This window comes from Python bivittatus, unplaced genomic scaffold (genome assembly GCF_059951505.1).
Source record: "Python bivittatus isolate LINGU-HERP-01145 unplaced genomic scaffold, Pbiv_v1 ctg000700_np1212, whole genome shotgun sequence".
Classification (NCBI taxonomy): Eukaryota; Metazoa; Chordata; class Lepidosauria; order Squamata; family Pythonidae; genus Python; species Python bivittatus.
This window is the reverse complement of record NW_028277098.1, coordinates 3,626,876-3,649,625: the sequence shown is the minus strand read 5'-3', so window position 1 is coordinate 3,649,625 and position 22,750 is coordinate 3,626,876. Positions and strand designations below refer to the sequence as shown.

Genomic DNA, 22,750 nt, shown 5'->3' with positions numbered 1-22,750 from the left:
TTCAAAAATGCCTTCTACTAATTTATATGGAGCTGAAATTAAGATAGTAAGTCTGCAATGTAGGTGGCAACAGTTCCCATAACTTCTCAGAACTGCTCTATAACAGCTTCTTATGCTGTTAGTTAGATGAAAATTCTTCTTGGGCAAATTTCATAAAGAATCTTCTTTATGAAGAGATAAGAAGAATCTTCAATCCTCTTCATTATTAGATTCATCATGAGAAACAGCATGGCTTGGCATTCTAAATGTGTAGAGTAGTCTAGATTTCTATTTTTTTCCCCAAATTATATTGCCTACTTTTTTCCTAAACCTTTCCTAAACCTTGACACCAATGGAGACATTTCTACATTTTCACAATTGCTTGCCTTCTATCTTAACCAAAAAGTATGTTTGCAAGGAGACCAGTGTTTTGGTCCCTAAAGGTTTGGATATCTCTTTTCAGTGACTGACCAGATGGATGATGGTAACCATCAAGCTTTGTTATAAACTGGCCAAATGACAATGTCTCCCCTCTGCCCCAACCCCTGATTCATGCTCATTCTACAATAGTGACAACAGTATCTCCAGCTTCAGCTTTCCTCTGTAGGATCCCTCTACCAGAACTATGATGGGCAGCTTTCTACTTTCATTCAACGCTATCGCCTGGATCTCTCCAATCTCAGAGATGCAAACTTTGAAACAGCAGTGCTTTCAACAGTCACCATTACTCTTTCAAGTAATAAGCTAGCTATTGACCCATTTGTGTGGAACACAGAGGGAAAACCACAATGAATACCTGATTACTTAACTGTAGTTGGAATTCTTTGAGCCAGCTGTGAATTCACACAACCTGCCCTTTTAACTAACTTGGTATTGGGTGACCTCAACATGTTGTCTTGTTTCTGCTAAGGATGTTCAGCAGGAGGCGCTCCTCATCACAAAGGATAACATTTCCACTAAGAACTCTATAAGCTGTGAAAGATTCCAAACAGACTCTGCACAGGAGTGTAATTCATGTGTGTGAATTCACAGATGACCACTCGGAGAACTCCACTTACAATTAAGTAATCAGTTATTTTGAGCAGCAGTAAATAATGTTGATAAATAATTGCATAGCCAGTCTGGTCAACACACCTTGAAGGCATGAAGACTGAGGCAGCTATACTAGGTCTTCATTTTGTCTTAATTTTTAACCCCAATTTCTCAAACTCCATTCTTAAAAATTGAAATCCAGGTTTCCATCCTTCATCTTTTGTAGTGCAGATTAATGCAAATTATTCCTTTAGATTCTCTTTTGTTCCCTCAGAACAAAAGTGAGGTGTTAATAATTAGAGTAGTCTAGAAACTAGTTAAACTACTTAAACCTAAATTCAAATCTCTTGTTCCTAACAAAATAAGATCAAATTTATGCAGCCACCTGAAAACATGGAAACCTCAAATGCCTACATAGGAGAATAAAGTGTTTTATGCATACCTAGTTATGTTGAGAGCAAAACGGTGGGCTCTTCTTCACTGGATGTGTTCAAGTAGAGGCTCAAGGGCAAACTGTTAAGTGCTTTCATTTGGATTCCTGCACTGAACAGGGGTTGGACTCCATGGCCTAAAGGGCTCCTTCCTATGATTCTAGACACTCCTATCATCCTTGCTGGTAAAATAGCCATCAGGACTATTTACCACACAAGTGTTATATGTGTACTTACCAGCCTATTTTAAATGCCACTCTGTCTATAAACATTCTGTAACCTTTATATTGCACAAATTAAGCACTATGCTCTCCCATCTGCTGAAGTAGACAATGTCAAATAAATGAAAAGTTAATGTTAAATACCAAACTGATAACAGAATACAGAATTTATTTTGTCAGTTTGGTGTAACACTCAAGGTGCTGAACAAGAAACTGTGAGTTCTAGCCCTCCCTTAGGCATGAAAGCCAGCTGGGTGTCACTTTGGGGCAGTCACTTTCTCTCAGCCTACAGGATTGTTGTGGAGAAAATAGGAGGTAGGACCATTATGTACACTGTCTTGTGTTATACAAAATACAGGCAGGATATAAATCTAATAATAAATAATTACCTTCAAAACTGTCTCAAGTATGAAACGCTGCTGCTTTGCATTGTGGATTCGAATAGAGCCACCTCCAATCTCACTACCATTCAATACCAGATCATAGTGCTGACCTCGAACCTGGTGAGCAAAGAAAAAGAGGACACAATGTAACGTTTGTATCTGCCAAAATCCTTGTGAAATAGCATATCCCACCCAATGGTGCTTTTGCATTGAATGGGAGCTACACATCTGAAGTTGACAGAAATAGATAATTAGAGGACAAAAAGCCCATAATGTGTGTAATTCTATGCTGCCAGACAAATTTTTCTGCAGCTCTGACTTCGTAGTTACATCTTCAGATAAGGTAGACTTCTTGTCCTAAGATTAAATTGGTAATTATGTAAAATCCTGACAGCATGATAACTTGCCCAGGAGCAATATATACATACATTCGCCAAACTAACTCTCGAAAGCCACTCTCTCTTCCCTCTTCTCACCTTATCCAATTCTTTGCCTGAAGTGTCCTGCTTTGTATATTAAAAAACAAAGCCACCTGCCAAGAGATTCACCTGTCTGGGATCTGAGTAAAGGAGATGCTCGTCCAAGGGATGGGGAGCAGTGAAAGGATGATGAGCAGCTTCTAATTCTTCAGGATTTTCTTCTTTTGGGAGGAAAAGTGGGAATTCTACCACCCACAGGAAGTGAAAGGCAGAAGGGTCGCGAAGTGACAGACCTTTTGCTTCCAAAAGTTCAGCACTCTTCAAGCGTAGCTTTCCTAATGCAGAGCACTGAAAACAAATGAGAGAATAGAGGGGAGGAAAAGGTGGACAAGGTGCCAAGGGCTCAAAGAAAAATCCAACACTGCACTTCTAGCTCTAAGCAGTGCATTATTATCAACTTGTAGTGGTCAGGACCAGTTCTTAATGCTTTTTGAAAAATCCTGATTGAAAATGCAGTGATAATTAGGCATTATAAATTACTAGAAGGATTACTCAATTACAGTGGTACCTCTACTTACGAACTTAATCCGTTCTGTGACTCTGATCGCAAATCGAATTGGTCACAAGTTGAGGTAAATTTTCCCATAAGGTTCAATGTATTTACCGTTAATCCGTTCCGGCGTCCGCGGACCATGCGTCAGGGGCGGAAAAACGGCCACGGACCACGCGGCAGGGTGGAAAAATGGCCGCGGACCACGTGTTGGGCGGAAAAATGGCCGTGGACTACGTGGAACGGGTGGGAAATGGCCACGGACCACGCGGCAGGGCGGAAAAATGGCCACGGACCACGTGGAACGGGCGGAAAATGGCCACGGACCACATGCAACGGGCGGGAAATGGCTGTGGACCACGTGGCACGGGCGGAAAAATGGCCACGGACCACGTGGAACGGGGAGAAAATGGCCGTGGACCACATGGAACGGGTGGAAAATGGCCGTGGATCCGGTTCGTAAGTCAAGGCGAGTTCGTAAGTAGAGGTAAATTTTTGGGGCCGGAGCTGGTCGTATCTCGAAAAATTCATAAGTAGGGGCGTTCGTAAGTAGAGTACCACAGTACTCAAGGATGAATTAATATTCAGTTATTAGAAGGAATTAACTCATCAGTGCAAGTAGAGGTGATTTCTTGCTGGTCAAAATGAACCAGATTTTAATTTTTTTAGTTTTGCTGATGTCCAAATAAAGACTAAGGGGATCAACATTCTACTTACCACCTTTCTTTGTTGGCCAGCAGCCAGCAACACCACATCCTCCAAGTTGGCCTGAACTGTTCTGATGAGCTCCGTTTTTTGTTCTTCATTAAGGAATTTTCCAAGTTGGGACTTCACATTGCCATCAGACTTCAAAATCAAGTATGATACATCCTATACAGGAGAGAAAAGCAGATAAATAGCTCAACACTTCTTGAAAAGAATCCAAATGAAACCAAAGGTGTGTCAGCCTTAACTGCTCTTCTTCAATATATGGCAACAACCAATGAAACTAACTGAACCCAAAATAGCCTAGTTTTCACTGAGAACTTTCTGGGGGTAAAAAAAAAAACACCACTACATCCATTGACAATAGCCTGACCATGAGGGACCCTTGTCCAGTGGCAGATAACACCTTTTCCATGCAGAAAGTACTTCCAGGTAGGGCTGGAACAACTCAACTTGAACCTGGAAAGCTGCTGCCAGTTGAAAACACTAAGATAGACCAATAGTCTGACTGAGTACAAGGCCACTTCCTATCCTTCTGTGAGAAAGAATAATGAGAAAAAGCAGTGATATAAGCACAGGGTTCAAGCACGCTAAGATTTCCCTAAGTACAATAATGCTGCAGAAGAGATAGGCCTTGGCTGATTTGATCTGACTCCTTAAGGTAGCCTTGGAACCCAAGGAACCTCTCCCCGTATGGCATGCATTTCAGTTGTCCCCCCACTTTTTTTTTAACAGATAAAAAAGAGCTCTGTATCATGCACAGCATTCCTCCACCCCATACAAATATTAATAAAGGCTCTGGCAGAATGCTTCCTTTATGCACTTCAGCTGCTTGCTTTTGTTGCTAAGGAGTATACTTTCAGAAAGATTTAAGCTCTCTCATTCCTAGGTTGGTATGAATGATGTTTGTTTGTACAACCTAAGAGGGAATTTAAACAAACCTTATTGGATCCAACCAAAAATCTATCTTGACCAAAATCTTATTTCTTATAGTGGTCAGCTTTCTCCTTTTTTTTTCTTCTCCAAATTAAAGTGACCTAATGTAAAAGACACTAGACATTCTCCCCCTTCCAGCCTCCTCAACTGATATGAAATATGCAATTTAAATTTTACACAGCCCAGGAGAAATTCTTGGTTGTAACTATTTTTGCCATACCTGGTTAAATTGGGATGTTGCCAATTCATTGAAGGACTCCAAATCTTTATTCTGAAGGTATTTCTAGAGAAAAAGGTATATAGAGAAACACTAATAAATGTATTGTTTGTTATATTTTAATTGATACCACTATGCTTTTTGCCTATTATTTTTTACATTAAAGCTTTTGTTTCAGAATCAGGCTTACTTTAAGAAATGTTTTCAGGTTATATTTTCAGTTCTACAGAGAAATGATGTACAACAAAAAGGAATTAATCACAACAGTGATATATACAGTGGAACTCATGGAATCACAAAACATGAAAAAGTTTTAAAAATCCAAGGAAAATAAACATAACAAAATAAAATATTTTCTGGCAATTAAAAGTTGATTTCTTTTTTACTATCATTCTTAACAATGCAATTAAAGACAATCTCTAAACTGGTACTAAGACTATACTAATAAACATAGATAAAACAGTGATGTTCAGATTTTATTCTTGCTAACTAGCTATCAATATGAGATACAAAGGAAATAATTTTGATTCACCCTAATCTTGTAAACTTTTAATCATTATATCAGTGCCTGTATAATTACAAGTATGGGATTGACATTAAATGCCACAGTAAGGAAAACACACATTTTTCCAGGCTCCTGACTGAAGCACCAGCTGGCAAAGTAAATATTTCTTTATTTATTTAAATTTAACCAGGTATGGCAAAAATAGTTACAACCAAGAAATATTTTCTTTGCCAGCTGGTGCTTCAGTCAGGAGCCTGGAAAAATGTGTGTTTTTCACAAGTAGTTGTCTGCCTTGCAAATAAATGTGCAGGGCAATAGTGAATAGAAGTGGATTTGAATTATGGAGATCTAAATTCAACCCTATGTTTCACTGAGTGATCCTCATTTAATCACTATTTCTCAGTTTTAATCTACTTCACAGGTTGTTGTAAATGATTTCATATTGAGAGAACTATGCATATAATGACAAGTACACAGAATGTAAGCATTCTTAATAAATCAAGGATGAAAGGCTGAACTTGAAAGACTCCTCCAAATGTTGCTGCCAAATCATAACTGGCATACACTTTCAATAAATGTACCCCTTTTACTTTTTAGTGTTTGTGACTGTAGAACAAAATTTGGAAATATGCTAGCACTCACTTTTCTGGGTGAAGTCCTCAGGGTTCTCTGAGCTTGGTTGTTTTCTTGCAGACGTTTCATTACCCGGCTAGGTAATATCTCCAGTGCTAGAAGGGAGTGGGGTTTGCTCTGAGAGAAAACAACCAAACTCAGAGAGCCCCAAGGACTCCACAGTTCAACCCTGAGCTACGTATATTTTCTTCTATTGGTACTTTTGTGTGTATATCTGTAGGTATTCTCAGAGATAACCCTGCACCCTTCCCAGTATTCAGAGAAGAGAGAATCTGATCTGACTGCCAGTAATGTTCATTCCATTGGTGGATGGACACAACTATATACAATTCTATGAGTTTCCAGATTCCTAGTTTGTACTTCAGGAATGGGATTGTGTGGAAGAAGTGGGAAAGAAAAAACATCCATTGGGGGAAAAAAAAGATGCAGCTTCTCCTGGGTTTCTCCTCACATTCCCTTTTTACACCAGAAATCTGGGCTGGCTTCTATATTTTGCAAAACTATCTCCATTATTTCAATCCAGATGCAAAACTGAAGATTTTTTGCTTTCATTACTTCTTTCTACAAGAACATCTATCTCACACAGCACCATTATTCCCATACACATAACTGTACACTGATTCTGCTAACTCTCTGTAAACTCACTTTATTTTATTCAGTATTATTTTAACTTCACAATATAAATCAATACATTAGTTTAATATATTCTTATTTTTAAGAACTAAATCTTACTGAAACCAAAGAGATTTCTCCTGAAAAGAGAAAAGCTTGCTTTTTCAATCATCTACTTGTATGCAAGTAAAAGAAAGAACATATTCGTAGGACTCATCATAGAAATAGCAACTTGATAAATGACAGCATCTGAGATAAAGGACATTTCCCCTTACCAAACAGCTTCACTCACCGCTCCCTGGGGAATGCAAATGGCTCTCACTGTGGCATGGGGCTCACTGAGAGAGTTCTGCAAAAAGCCAACTTCCACATTCCTGAGAATGTGACCGACATCAATGATCTGACATTGGAAGAAAAGATATAAATACTGTAACCATGAAGACAGGAATATGACTGGAAAAGAAGGGGGAGAAAAGCCATTTCAAATGCAACTGGAAAAGGGCTTACCCTAGCAACTGACTTACCCTAGCATAGCCTTACGTCCTATCCTTATCAGCTGCTGAACTTTGCCCAAGACCCTACATTGGGAGAGGCCTTACAAGTTTTCAGCTGCCGCTACAACCCCTTGTGAATGGGAACAGAGGCTTTGGGCTGAATTCTCACATCATGGCCTGTGTTAGTCTATGGTAGACGATAAAACAGTGCTTGAATTTCAGGGAAAAAAGGAGGTCCTAGACTTCCCCTCTCTCCCATTTTAACAAAATCACGGTTTGCAGCACAAGAAACTTTTGTGGTATCTTAAAAAGAACAGTTTGAAGACACAGCAGAGACCTCCATATTTTCTTGGCTCATTTGCACAAATTAACAGCCAAAATGCATTATAATTTGATAAAATATATGATTGTTTATCAGTCATCTCAATGTACGTTCCAGAATATATTTGCTGGAACAGATTTGCTGTTATTTGAACAATAAATTCAAGGAAATGAGGTAGAGTAATCCTGGGATCTGACCAGCCCTAGCATGACTATCTCTGATCACTGCTGCCTCGCCTCGCCTCGCCTCACCTCATTCATCTATTACAGGAAATTGGAAGGGTTAAAAGGAGAACAACTGGAAATAGTTTTTGGACTGAGTAGGAACTGAGGTTTGATGTGAAGCTTTCTGGCTCAACTGGCATAATACAGTGGGGCAAAAAAGTATTTAGTCAGCCACCAATTGTGCAAGTTCTCCCACTTAAAAAGATGAGAGAGGCCTGTAATTTTCATCATAGGTATACCTCAACTATGAGAGACAAAATGAGAAAAAAAATCCAGAAAATCACATAGTCTGATTTTTAAAGAATTTATTTGCAAATCATGGTGGAAAATAAGTATTTGGTCACCTACAAACAAGCAAGATGTCTGGCTCTCACAGACCTGTAACTACTTCTTTAAGAGGCTCCTCTGTCCTCCACTTGTTACCTGTAGTAATGGCACCTGTTTGACCTTGTTATCAGTATAAAAGACACCTGTCCACAACATCAAACAGTCACACTCCAAACTCCACTATGGCCAAGACCAAAGAGCTGTTGAAGGACACCAGAAACAAAGTTGTAGACCTGCACCAGGCTGGGAAGGCTGAATCTGCAATAGGCAAGCAGCTTGGTGTGAAGAAATCAACTGTGGGAGCAATAATTAGAAAATGGAAGACATACAAGACCACTGATAATCTCCCTTGATCTGGGGCTCCACGCAAGATCTCACCCTGTGGGGTCAAAATGATCACAAGAATGGTGAGCAAAAATCCCAGAACCACATGGGGGGACCTAGTGAATGACCTGCAGAGAGCTGGGACCAAAGTAACAAAGGCTACCATCAGTAACACACTATACTGCCAGGGACTCAAATCCTGCAGTGCCAGACGTGTCCCCCTGCTTAAGCCAGTGCATGTCCGGGCCTGTCTGAAGTTTGCTAGAGAGCATTTGGATGATCCAGAAGGGGTTGGGAGAATGTCATATGGTCAGATGAAACCAAAGTAGAACGTTTTGGTCTAAACTCAACTCGTTGTGTTTGGAGGAGAGAGAATGCTGAGTTACATCCAAAGAACACCATACCTACTGTGAAGCATGGGGGTGGAAACATCATGCTTTGGGGCTGTTTTTCTGTAAAGGGATCAGGACGACTGATCTGTGTAAAGGAAAGAATGAATGGGGCCATGTATCGTGAGATTTTGAGTGAACACCTCCTTCCATCAGCAAGGACATTGAAGATGAAACGTGGCTGGGTCTTTCAGCATGACAATGATCCCAAACACACCGCCCGGGCAACGAAGGAGTGGCTTAGCCAGTCTCCAGATCTCAACCCCATGGAAAACCTTTGGAGGGAGTTGAAAGTCCATGTTGCCCAGCGACAGCCCCAAAACATCACTGCTCTAGAGGAGATCTGCATGGAGGAATGGGCCAAAATACCAGCAACAGTGTGTGAAAACCTTGTGAAGACTTACAGAAAACGTTTGACCTCTGTCATTGCCAACAAAGGATATATAACAAAGTATTGAGATGAACTTTTGATATTGACCAAATACTTATTTTCCACCATGATTTGCAAATAAATTCTTTAAAAATCAGACAATGTGATTTTCTGGATTTTTTTCCCCATTTTGTCTCTCATAGTTGAGGTATACCTATGACGAAAATTATAGGCCTCTCTCATCTTTTTAAGTGGGAGAACTTGCACAATTGGTGGCTGACTAAATACTTTTTTGCCCCACTGTAAATGATCCTTAGGAGTTTTTAGAAACTCCTTTACAACCTTGAGATCAAGGGATAAATGAGAAAAGTAATCCTGTATTATAAAGCTAAATCATCTAATCCCACTAGTCCCACAATTAGAATGCAATATGTGATTTCCTGAAACAGAATGTGTCATGTGGAACCACATTTAGTTCTCCCATATCCCAAAACTCTACACAGATCTACATAATACTGTTAGGAAAAGCCAGTAGGAGATTTTGAGACAGCATTAAAAATAGGTGGTTGCTATTCTGCTCTCTTTGTTTCCCATCTATACATCCCAGTGAGACTATGCCACTTTTGAAGAAACCTATTAAAAGAGGGGCAGAGGTAAATAAGCGTGATCCACGAAAGCTAGAGGTGAGTGGATAGGAAGGTCAGCTGTCTGGGAACTAAAATTACGAGTGATTCTAAATGGAGTTGCTTCCCATTCCAAATGGAATTAAAAACAGACAATTTTTTGGTCAAATCATTAGTTAAATTGATGGTCCATTAAATCAAGGTCTTACTGCAAATGATGCCATTTGTGTCAATTACCTAATTATACAAATGATATAAATTGACATAAATGACATAATATTTTAAGTTAAACAGACTCTCTTCCCTACAAATGGTTCATTTAAAGCATTTAAACCAAGGTTGTACTGGAAATACAAGCTTGGAAATATTCCTGGGCCCTAGAGTCTTTTCAGTAGTCACCCAGTTTATGATACTCCCTCTCAAGCAATATAGGACTGATTTTATTAAGCCTCCATATGGAGAACTGGTAGTTATTGAATCCTGTGGTTATTTCTGACACACTTGATTGAAAATGTTTTAAATGTACTTGGCTAGAATTTTAACATGTTGTTTGTAATTTGTGTTTCAAGTTATAATACCATTAGAACTGTGACTTGTTATAAGTTGCCCAGAGGGATTACTATATTGTCTTAGGCAACTTAAAAATCCTTTAAATGGTTTTAAAGGGAAAAATAGTTTGACAACCTCATTTTTCACCAGATATATTGAAAAATTCTTTGAATTATACAGGTGGCTTCTTTGTATACAAATTGTTATATGAAGAATTCTCCATTCAAATTTCTATGTCAAGCCCATACAGTTTTAACAGCTCATCTGTTTAAATCCACGGGCTGGTTTCCATGGTCCCTATCCTGGTAACTCAGCAGCATGGCAATCCTAAATCAGAATTGCAGCCAAACAATGTTTGTGTAGATGTACCATTTGAGCAAACTGGTGTCTCTGCTTTGTGGTTATGAACTTTGTCATTATAGCTGTTTAAATCCTTTTGCGGTTGCTGTAATTGGGCAAATTTCAGCAACTTTGTGTGCAATTCCTGCAAAAGCCAAGAATTCAACTGAGCATTCTTCAGTCACTGTCTGGCAATAAAGCTAATGAAAGGCCTACGGTCCTTTTGTGTTCTGTGAGAGCCAGCATTTAGAACTGGGCCATTAAAGGATTGAGAAATATGGATCCAACAGACTAGCGTAAGTTGATATGCAAATTAGAGAGTATTTGACTCACTCAATATCCCACTGGCAGCACCCACTCTTGGCAAAACAGGGATTTCTCAAAACATCATCAAACCCATTACAGTAACGGGCCTTCAATACAGCATGGGGGAGGGGGGAGCCAAGTAACTGGGGAATTTTGGAAAATGAACATGCCTTCATTCCAAAACGAGTGTCAGGTTTATCAGTCCCATAAGTGGATAGTGCCTCATCATAGGTGATTGAAGGGAACGGTACTTTGAAGAGCCCCTTTTCCTCAGGCCAGGAATACTGCAGCATGCCCTCGATTAAAGCTTGAATTCCAGCTTGGTCTACAAATGACATCTCAATATCTATCTTTAGGGGAAAAAATAGACAAGAGGAATTAAAAAAAATAAGGCTAGTAAATATCATCATTTCTTTAAAAATCCATTTTACTGGAAGGGCTACAATTCTGGAGAAGTGGCCTTCCTTCAAAGTATAGGTTTACAGGACCCATTTCAGTGAAATACTTGCATATCCTCAGATTTTGGAGCTGTATGTAATCTTCATGGTTTTTCAGTTTGATTCCTTTGCTCATTCACTTCTCACTTCTCTGTCCCTTCTATTGAATTTTCAGAGAACTAACTATGCTAACTTGTTGCAGGAAAAAAAGCCATGTCTTTATGGCACCTTAGATGCTAGTATATTTATTACAGAATAAGGTATACTGCAGATGATGTTATTAGATGAAGTGAACTCTATTCCACACAAAATAATCTTAGCAATTCTGCAAATGTGGAAGTAGTAGTTTTAAAATACACAGAGCATTCTTGTGCAACTCTTTGCCATATCCTCCCATCAACCCACATTTATAAAAAAAAAATACTGACATCCATAGATTTTTTAAAATTAGGTTTTGAGTGCTCTTGGTGGAGATCTTGATGTGCTTTACTTTTTAGTCTTAGTAATTTACTAATACACACATACATGCACCATAGATAAGGACAGATTTAATTGTATACAGATCACAAAGGCAGGATATAAATCTAATAAATAAGCACGTACACACAATACATGCTATTTCAGTGAATCTGGCATTTCATTTGCAAAGATGGTTGCTACAACAATGATGCAATTCCCTTACAAAATTGTTGCAGTACTAGAGTACACAAATGAAGGAATGTGTTAACTGTAATGCCAGAACAGAAGTTATCTCCTGACACGTTGAGCAACTGGCATTTCTCTGTTTTCCACCTATATCACTACCTATGCTTAACTATTATTTGCTATGCATACAGTATATTAAACCTGAATTACAGAACAGTATTTTGGTCAGCACTGCAAGTAACAACACTAAGATGACAAGTATTCAGTTCTACCTATTTATTTCTTCAAGGCTGTTAATAAGAACAGGTGTAGAATGAAGCATTCATGAATTCTTTTGCCAAAAGAAAACTAACTCTGCAATTGGCATTTGACATATTGTAAAAGTTCCTGACTTTCCCTTAAACCAGCCAAAGCAGTTTTGGGATAGAAGACATTCTTGATTCCCAAATTATAGCAAATCAAGTCTCTCAACAATTAGACTGGTCATGTTTTCATGCACAGAATGAATGGACAACCTGCAGCTCCCAAAGCTTTCTTTGGCCCCTAGATCTTCTAACTGCCACATCAAGTTTCAATATTTTGAGAGGACATGCATAATACTGCTTGCAAGACTAAAGTTAACCCAATTAAAGAAATAAAAACCTACCTACCCCCAGGTCTAGGGGAAAAAAATAGCACCTCTGCTCATAAGTATGACATGGTCCCAATCACTTTGTACTGTTATCTTACCTACTCAGATTTTCCTCTTCCAAAGCCACTAAACCTCCAACTTCTAAAAGGTTGGTCATCCCTGTGGTTACCGGTAAGAATAATGCCCAGTGCTTTTTTATGCTTTTTAATCTTGCTCCAAACAAAAGCAAATTACCTGAGTGAATTCAGGCTGTCTGTCTGGCTTTGAACCTTCATCTCGGTAACAGCGGGCAACTTGGAAATACCTGCCATTAGAAAATAAAGTTATTTTAATAAAATTAGAAAATAACATTCTGGTTGCAGAGTATCTAACTATCTCAATAGCATGTTCTCCAAAAACAGGGGGTTGGAAAGAAAACACTTCTGAAAAATTGGCTATAATCAGAAGTTAAAACAGAAGAAACATTTATTTCCATACTTAGGAATTGATGCAAAGTTGTGGGCACAGAAAAGAAGTTATGAGGAGAACTGCAAAGAAAAAGAAATGGTTTATATGCTTGACATACTGAAAGACCTTCTGCACAGTTTTGTACACTTTGGGTTGGCTATGAGCTGACAAGACATTCTCTGCACTGCCAGAGAATGGACAGTCAGAAGAGACTTTGCTCCATTGCTGAAGCCTGAGTTTTTTCATACATATTTCTTTCTGTCACAGTAACTGTAAACTACCCCAGCTGGTGACACTCTGGATAATGCACAACAAAACTAAAAGAAAATATAACTATAATGAATTAATCATTCATACACAAGATCAGCACCCATAATCAGCTTAGGGGAAATGTATAAGTGTTTTTAACACCCATCCAAACCATGACAGCCTGGTTCAGACCTTCTACAGCATCTCCAGCTCAGTCCAAGACAGAAATACATAAGTGGTTATCACCAGTGTGCTGATGACACCTCACTCCAAACTGGATGATCTCTCCTTGTGGTTTCATATAGATATTAAATAATATGGGAGGGAGGACCTTTGTGGAAACCCACACCAGAGCAACCAAGGGAATGAATGCTGCCCCCCCCCCATGACTACTGATTAGCTACCACCCACTCAAGTAGAAGCAGAACCACCATAAAATGGTGCCAACTCCCAATGCTTGCATATTTTATAAATGCCATGATTCAGCAATTTCACCTTGTCCTCCACCTCACAGGTGAGGACATGATGGTCATAGATTGCATGGAACAGAAAACCTTTGCGAAAAGATCTCAAGCATGTGTATCTTCTAAGCAGACATAGAGAGATTTACTGCTAAACAACATCATTCTTGGTGTGGAACCTGATCAATTGGCAAGTAATCAGTTTGTGTGACAAACTGTAACTCAGTCCATCTATTATTCCCTCACCACAAGCTGCAGATCAGAGTTTTAGTGCTACCTTGAAAATATTCTTGTTGCTGGTGGGGCCCCAAGAAACTCACCTGTCCAGACCTCCTACCATCAGGAGCTGCTTAAACTGTTGAGGGCTCTGAGGAAGTGAGTAGAACTTTCCAGCCTCCCGGGAAGGCACCACAAATTCTTTTGCACCCTTGTATTAAAAGGAGGATGTAATTTAAAGCTGGAATTACATTGCCTTTAGCTATAAAAAAAATGAGGAAACTTCTAGTTTGAGTATTACAAAACATTTATTGAAGCCAAATTTATCTTGAAAATTTCAATCCCGTCCCCATAGCATTTTATCAGGAAATGGAAGATCATTAATGCACCATTGCCCAAAATATATCCCCTGCATTGTACTTCGTGGACGATCATTTACATGATCATGCATGCTTCTAGTCAGCTCTCATGTGATAAGTAACTGGTTTGCTTCTCAAATTAATAAAAGTTCTTGAAGCATACTAAGAAATGGTGAGAAGACCTAGGCTACTGCTTTTCAACAAACATATATTTCAATTGCAAATACAGTAGGCTTTTCTAATTAGCAAAGTGAGTCCTTAGTTTGCTCTTCTCCCCATAAATCTCCTCAAGTCAGGAAGGATTTTTAAAGGACTCCTTCACCTTATCTTTTTAAAAAACGTAAACCTATCCACGAACAAAAAGAAATGATGGCACTGTCTGTGTTCCAGTTGTTATTTGGCAAGTTTCACTCCTTGCAGTTTTTCAGAAACTAGGGAATTAATCAAGGTTTTGTTTCAGAAAAAGACACTTAGCAGCAATTATGTTAACAACTCTCTCCATCACATAATTTCATAACAAAACTAGGACTTTGACAGGAACATTAGCCATGCCAACCAAAATCTCCAAAGTTGTCCAGATTCAATTGATCTCTAAGTAACTTTCAGTGCAGAGGGAATTAGCCACTGTCAATCTAAACTTTATCAGACAATAGCCTGACTGTGACAACCCCCATCAAATTTTAGGTCATAAGCCTCCTATCCAGAATGTATTGGGCCAGAGAAACCCTTGCAATATCCATGGCAGCTATAAGGTTCTGAGCTGGTGAATTCAATATGAATACCGAAATCTCCCAGGATACCACTTCTCTCCCACATACCCTCCTCCACATCCAAGACCAATTCTGCTGCCTTGGAAAAGAAGAATTATGAGTAATTTTAAGGGCTGAGTTAGTCACTCTTCATTTTAGATGTCTGGGCTACATGATGTAATTATTTTCTGATTCAAACAGATACTTTATATTTTTATAAGACAATATATATACAGAAAAGATGTATTTACATACTTACCCCTGGTGTTTTCTTGAATAGTGTTGGTGTTTCTACATCCACAAAACCTAAAATAAGATTTGATATATTTTGTCAGCAGCACAGTAAGTGAAAGGGAAAAAGAAAAGTTAACTAATATTCCTGTGTTTCTCTAACCGTAATGATTACAGAGATATTCTCGCATTCTCATCACCATCTGGGATCTTAGCCGGAGATTATACTGCATCTGGATACTTCTTAAGTCCAAATAACGATACTGCATTCGCAGTGCTTCAGTTTTCTGAGTAGAGGAGGAAGAGATTGTTATTTTAAAAAGAAAAATCACAAATTATATCTGCCATAACCAAGATGAAGAACAAAATATTGTGTTACTGCTATGTTAAAAACAGAAGCAATCTAGGATGATTTTATGGTAAACCATTATTCTTTGCCCACTTCTTCCAACTCTCAGCTTGTCTGTCACCAAATATAAACCTCATGACTGGAATAATTTCACTACAAAGTTCATCACATTCTGGCTCCTAAGGAAAATGCATGGATATTTTTATTAAAGGGTCAGATTTCAAGGATAGCAAGTTAAACCCTTGCACCATATTCTATGAAATGTGGCAAATTTTATCCTTTCCAGATTAGAAAAATAAAAAAAGTTACAGCCATTTAGACTATTCTGTTTTTCTCATACTAGATAATAGGACCAATTCCCCTTTTCTGTTTCTGATATATGGACTGAATAGAATTAATGGCGTGACCCACAGGTTGGGCACAGATTGTCTTGGACAAGGTCCATCTATGTGCTTGCTAAGGGTTGATATCAACTTGATGGTACATAATCAACCTAACTATTGTGGATTGCAGATTGGATCACTTCACCCTATGCTTGGATTACCTCTATTGTGGCTATAAATGACTGCGCAAATATCTCTGGACTGACACAAACAGAAATAAAAAACATTTAAGAGATTATGCAATAATGAGCACCAAATTAAAAGTTTGGGACAAATAAAGGAAAAGAATCAATTTAGAGTTACCATAATCTCCTGCCTTGTTATTAGATATTTATTTTCGTGAAAAGAAAAGCACAAAGAAATTTGCCAGCAAAGAAATAACAAATTGTGTAGACTATAAGATTTGAATTATTAATAAGACAAAGATAAAATCTTTTGAGACTTTTTTTGGGGAATGGCCAAACCACCCAACCAATTTCAATATTTTCAAATAAGAAGTATAGCTTTAAAGATGCTGCAAAAATACTTATGAGATTTGACTGAATTTGAAAACCTTGTAACACAAAATTTGGAGCATTTGCTAGGCTTTATCTATAAATTGTTGGTAAAATATGACTCAACAACTGAGTAAGTTAAAGACTGCATGGTTAAATGGATGCAGAATTTAGATGCAATAACTGATATGCAACAGTGGGAGTTTCAATGGAAGAAAAACTTGAAATTCACACTAAATTATACTTAGAGAAAGCTGGTTTTACTGCTCATATATTACCCCAGTATTGATTACTAAAAAAAGGCAGTTCATTCTCTAAAACATATTGGAAATGTAATTGGATTATTTCACCACATTTGGTGGCAACGTTATAAAGCTCAACAATTTTGGAAAATGATTTATAATTGAATGAAACAAATTTTAAAAGCTGAATTTACTTTCCAAACTGCTATTTTTAATTAAATATTATTAAATCTTACATTTCAATAAAGTATACTGAACTAGCTTTGTATATGGCAACTGCTACAAGTATATTCTGTGCTCCCTGTTGAAAAGTATACATAGTTCCTTCTGCAGAAGAATGGCTAATTAAATTCTAGGAGTATGCCTGGAATAATTTTGTAATTCCAAAATAAATTTGACACAGAATTTAATTCAACTTGGAAACCATTTTTGGATTATAATTCTACATATGGACTTACTCCACATCTAGAATTCAGGCATTTCTTAACATAAAGACTTCAATTACTTGGATAGAAATTATTATAATTCTTAATTCCATTTTATGATTTATATTCCACTGATTATTGCTGGTAATGTTCATATATTACTTGGATTTTAACAATGATTGTTCTGGGTTTGAAACAAAATATATTTTCCATTTTGGGTGCACCCCTTTTCTTTTCTCTAGAGCAGACATAAGAAGGGTTAAAAAAGAAAAGGCATGCAAGAATTTCAATGGTACATTGTCCCAAGCAGCCCATTAGGTAGAAATAAGATGAAAATAGCCATCTTCACAAAATCTCAGCCCACTAAACAGAAATAAGAAAGGTATATTTACCTTAGAGAAATCTTTTATTTCAAATGGTAGTTTCTTACAGTAGTTCAGAACCTCCGCAGTTTCTGCTTTTACTTCAATATCTCCAGTTTGCATCCTCTAAATAGAATGAAAGAGACCACTTTAATAAAAAAATAATAATAATAACAGCTCTATTTATTGTGCCCAGAAAATATATGTATACATTCATTATGTTTTCAACCAGATGGTGTGGGGGTAGGATAATTTGGCCTGGCAAAATGCAGAATCTAATTTTCACTTCCTCTTCACAAACTTGGAGCTTGGGAAACCAGGATGTGGCTTGCTTTGGGGTTCACAGACCAGGAGCTCCTGGAGTTCAAGTCAACATCTCTCTGCCTACCCCCGTCAACTCACAGATTGGTGGGCCAGCCAGGAACAGGCTTGGGCAAGGAAAAGAAGCACGGCCTTCCTGGTTTGTCTCTGAATAGCTAATTTTCATTATTATTTTTACAGTATTGTCAGTACTTATGGTACTTTGCAGAGTACAACAAAATAGGTCTCTGCCCTGAGTTTACTGTCAGACTGCAAGCCAGGCACAGCTATAAATCTTTATTCTTCCAAAACTTCAACCCTACATTCAAGAACCAAACAAGAACAGAAACCTCAAGGACTCAGTACACTTAAACAAGTTTCCTTACTGCAGACAAGAATGAACCCATATATACACAGAAGATCTGCCTGCTGCAAAGCACAGACATCAACCCATCTGGGAACTGAGGGTGCATGAAAAGAGTAGGATTTGAGGAGGGATGTGAAGGAAGCATGAAAGGTGATACTGTGCAGGTATATTGCCTTTCAATTCCAAGCACAGAAGACATTAAGGCAGAAACTGTGGAATCGTTTGACAGAGAAGGGGACTTTTAGACAGTGCTGAGCAGAAGAAAGAAACGTCCCTCCAAACCTTATAGCTGCCAAGAGAACAAGGATCACTCTGCAGCTACCATTATAACTACAGCAGATGAGTAGAATGTCACATTTTCATTTGCCACTTACATGTGGCACATTTCACAAATGAAAATGTGAAAATCTACTCTCAGCAGGTATAGCTTTTAGAAAACCATTTCTGGTAGCCTGAAGCAATAAACTGTAGTCACTTAAAAACAGAAGGCTCCTCCTCAAAATACTTACAGGGTTTGCCTGTCCAGGCGGCCGGGGAATAACAACCCCAGTCACTCGCACAACAGACTCAACCGGAGCATCAGAAAAGAGCTTTCTCAGATAGGAAGCAGCCTGCAGTGCAACAAACAAACAAATCAAGTAAATTAGTTTATTTTTTGTTTGAAACATTAATTCCAATGAACTTTCCTGGATCAGAACAAATCCTATCTAGTCCAAAATTCTTTACAAAAATATTTCATCAAGTAGCAGTTGGTAGGAATAAAACTGAAATGCTAATGTGGAAATTATGTTCTTTTCATTCTAGATACATGTTTAGGTGGAGAAAGATACTTCAGATATGCTTTGGAGCATTCTGCTTTACTTCCTTGTAGATTATAAGGCTGAACTTTAAAAAAAATAATGTGAAGAACTCTAAGCAATTGTGCGTGTGTGCGCGCATGCGTGTATATGGATATGTACTGTACATGGATTTTTACATTTTCTGTTGCAATGTTCTATATCTTAGTATTTAAATGGACTGTTTAGATGAGAGTTGCAAAAACACTTTCAATCCACTGATCTACTTGACAGAGATCATACTCTCTGGCAGGGTAGATTTTTCTCTTAGGTCTTTCTTAAGATGTTACTTTCACGTTCATGTACACACTCAATATCATAAATCTTTGGTAGGGAGGGAGTATGCTTTGAAAAGTCTGTGCTCTTTTCTAAGAGTCTGTCTTAATTTCATTTCATTGTAAGCTTTTAAGAATAGGCTTACTTAAATGAATTTCACACACCTGTTTGTGTGTGTGTGTGAGCTGTCCTTAAAAAAGAGCAAAATAAATTTCCAGTCTTATGTTTTATACAAAGCTATTTTCCATTTTCTCCAAATATCTGATCAAACAGAATATTTAGCATCCTGCTCCCCATTTTTATATTTGCCTAAAGAAAAATTTAAAGAATTTCTCATGTATGTTGAAATAAGTCATCTATCATAGAGTGGGCTAGAGATACTGAACTCTTTATCTGCTAAAATTTACATATCTTTATAAAGTAAAAGATATTCAGTAAATTAAAATAATTAAATATTACACTTTTTTGAATCAGCAAATTCAAGTTTGAGTTTATAAAACTTACTCTGATTACCTTATAAGCTAAGAATAACTTGAGCAAGCTATTAAAATGAAAAAATCACAGGTGATGCAGGAAGTCTGCTCTTTAGTATTCCAAATCAGTGTGGCTAAAACTTTATTAAAACATTACAGGTAGTCCTCAACTTACAACGGCAACTGGGGCGAGAATTTCCATTGCTAAGCAATGTGCACATTGCTTAGCAACAGCAGTCCCTGTTGCCATCATTAACCAAATCCCACAGTTGTCAGGTAAGGCAATTTTCTGCCAGCTTCCCACAACCAAGTCAATGGGGAAGCTGGCAGGCAGTTGCAAGTCCCAGGTGGCTTGCAAGCAGGGTGGCAGGGAGGTAAGTGGCTGTTGCCAGGTGGGGGAGAGCGCGAGGGAATGTGTGACGGTGCAAGGGAGGCACACAAGGGTCAGGGAGAGTGTGTGGGGATGCATGAGGGAGGTGCAGCAAGGATTAGAGAGGGTGTGCAAAGGGTGCGAGGGAGGCACAGTAAGGGTTGGAGAGGGTGTGCAGGGGTGTGAGGGAGGTGTGGCAAGGGTCAGGGAGGGTGTGCAAGGCAGCATGAGGGTCTGAGGGAGGAGCAGCAAGGATTGGGAAAGATGTGCAGGGGTGTGAAGGAGGCATGGCAAGGGTCAGGGAGGGTGCATGAGGCAGCGTGAGGGTGTGAGGGAGGTGCAGCAAGGACCGGGGAGGGTGCGCAGAGGTGCAAGGGAGGCATGGCAAGGATCAGGGAGAGTGTGGAAGGCAGTGCAATGGTGCAAGGGAGGTGTGGCAAGGGTTGGGGAGGGTGCGTGAGGGTGTGAGGGAGGCATGGCAAGACTCAGGGAGGATGCACGGGAGGTGTGGCAAGGCTTGGGGAGAGCACAAGGGAAGTGTGGTGAGGGTCAGGGAGGATGCACAGTGCAGGGATGTGTGAGGGTGCAAGGGAGACATGGCAAGGGCCGGGGAGGGTGCGTGCGGGTGCACAAGAGCGCATGGTGAGGGTGCGAGGGAGGCGCAGCAAGGCTCAGGGAGGGCGCGTGGGAGGTGCAGCAAGGGTCAGGGAGCGTGTGTGGGGGTGGATAAGGGAGGTGTGGCGAGGGTCAGGGTGTGTGGGGGTGTGAGGGAGGGACAGGGAGAGTGTGTGAGGCACTGCAGGGATGTGAGGGAGGCACAGTGAGGCTCGGGGAGGGTGTGCGGGTGGGGGAGACTTACCCCACTGGCTTGCGACTTTCCCTGCTGGCTTCTCCATTGACTTTCTGGGGAAGCCAACAGGGAAGGTTGCAAATGGCAATCACGTGATTGTATGGCACTGCAGCCGGTTGTGTGAGCCACTGTCAAGTGCCCAGATTGTGATCATGTGACTGTGGGGGTGCTGGGATGGCCAGAACTCCAAGGACTGGTTGTATCCACCATTCATTCAGCACCGTTGTAACTTTGAACGGTTGCTGAATGGCCGTAAGTCAAGGACTGTATGTATATTTGTTTTGATACAACGCTCATTGTCTTTCTAGCAGATGGAAGCTACAAAAGCAGCTTTCGACAGCACTTACCTCTTCCTGGGGTATGAGTATCTGGGTAAGTCCCTGGAAATCTCTCAAAACCACAAACTGTTCATGCCTAATGATGGGAGATACAGATGGGCGGACATGTTAGTAACACTTCAGATTAAACCCCTGCACTGGAGCCCATGAAAATGCAGTACAGAGGTCTCTAATGACATCTACTGAAAACACTGCCTACGCACAGAACAGCTGTGAGCCTGGGAGACAGCTAGGCTGGGCACTTCTCTGTGACATATGAGTGTTTCACATGCAGAAAGACTTTGATGGGAGGGAACATCCATAGACGTACTGTTTAAACATTACAATTTTATTAACCCAGTATTAAATTATTTATTTTTAAGTAAGAATTTGTCCCTACTCCTTAATTCACTTAACTTCAATGTATTTTTGTTTAGGCATAAGAGTTAGTATAGAGAAGGAAATCCTTCTTCTTGAGGGTAGATCACTGTACATTGACATGGCTGTCCCCCTTTCCATGCACAGAGAGAAAAACGAAGCAATGTATTCTTGCACAGATGTACAGTCATGTGGAAAAGTAAGTACACCCCATGTAAAGTTTTTTTTCTTTTTAATATATGTGGACATATCAGTATTTTATCTTCATTCAAACAGTATATAAAGTTAAAGATGATATAAATATATATAATTAATTGAACATAAAACTATAAAAATTTACTTTCAATCATTTATTCAGCAAAAATATACAGATATGCCATTTCCTTTTGTGGAAAAAATAAGTACTTCCTTGGCTCTAATAACTGGTTTTGCTCCATTTGGAAGAAACAAGCTTGAGTAGGCCTTTTTTATAACTGTCTACCAATCTCTGGCATCAACTGGGAGGAATTTTTTCCCACTGTTCCATGCATAGCTATAGACAAGTCAGTCTTAACGGTAGATTAAAATGATGGACAGCTTTATTAATCATTGACTCTTTGTCACAATAGCTGCCCCATACTTCTGGATGCTTTCTTTTTTTAAAAGAACAAGCAAGGAGAACTGCTGCTTTCCATCCTGGTTGTGAGTTTCTCAGAGGCATCTAATTACAGGTACTCCTCGACTTACAATGGCAATCAGGACTGGAATTTCTGTCACTAAGCAATGCGGTCATAAAGGCATGGCAAAAAGCATGTTGCGGGTCAGGGAGGGTGCATGAGAGGCGCCACTCAGGTCAGGGAGAATGCATAAGAGGTGCAGTGTGAGTCGGGTGCATGAGTGGTCAGTGTGGCATGAGCACAGAGGGGCTGGGGGAGGGTGCCTGGGTGGGGAAGACTTATCCCAGCAACCTGCAACCTTCCCTGCTGGCTTCCCCATTGACTTTCTGGGGAAGCCGGCAGGAAAGGTTGCAGATG

The 22,750-nt window shown here is 39.3% G+C and overlaps 2 protein-coding genes across 6 annotated transcripts in view; one reads left to right on the top strand and one right to left on the bottom strand.

Annotated features, from left to right (window-relative positions):
* The window catches only part of CENPL (centromere protein L), a 67,956-nt gene that overhangs the window by 19,833 nt on the left and 25,373 nt on the right, over nt 1-22,750 (top strand). For all 5 annotated transcript variants that reach the window (XM_088154144.1, XM_088154141.1, XM_088154146.1 and 2 more), the window contains 3 exons: nt 21,351-21,414; nt 21,885-21,936; nt 22,346-22,447. The gene's annotated coding sequence lies outside the window, so the exon portion shown is untranslated. The remainder of the gene's footprint in view (nt 1-21,350; nt 21,415-21,884; nt 21,937-22,345; nt 22,448-22,750) is intronic.
* DARS2 (aspartyl-tRNA synthetase 2, mitochondrial) overlaps nt 1-22,750 on the bottom strand; it is a 30,865-nt gene that overhangs the window by 4,963 nt on the left and 3,152 nt on the right. The window contains exons 3-15 of the mRNA XM_007425146.4: nt 21,390-21,456; nt 18,747-18,848; nt 17,601-17,696; nt 15,479-15,602; nt 15,344-15,390; nt 14,081-14,187; nt 12,838-12,907; nt 11,061-11,240; nt 6,916-7,023; nt 4,877-4,939; nt 3,733-3,885; nt 2,595-2,813; nt 2,053-2,163 (exon numbers count right to left, since the gene is read on the bottom strand). Of these exons, the coding sequence (XP_007425208.1) occupies nt 2,053-2,163; nt 2,595-2,813; nt 3,733-3,885; nt 4,877-4,939; nt 6,916-7,023; nt 11,061-11,240; nt 12,838-12,907; nt 14,081-14,187; nt 15,344-15,390; nt 15,479-15,602; nt 17,601-17,696; nt 18,747-18,848; nt 21,390-21,456 (1,447 nt within the window). The remainder of the gene's footprint in view (nt 1-2,052; nt 2,164-2,594; nt 2,814-3,732; nt 3,886-4,876; nt 4,940-6,915; nt 7,024-11,060; nt 11,241-12,837; nt 12,908-14,080; nt 14,188-15,343; nt 15,391-15,478; nt 15,603-17,600; nt 17,697-18,746; nt 18,849-21,389; nt 21,457-22,750) is intronic.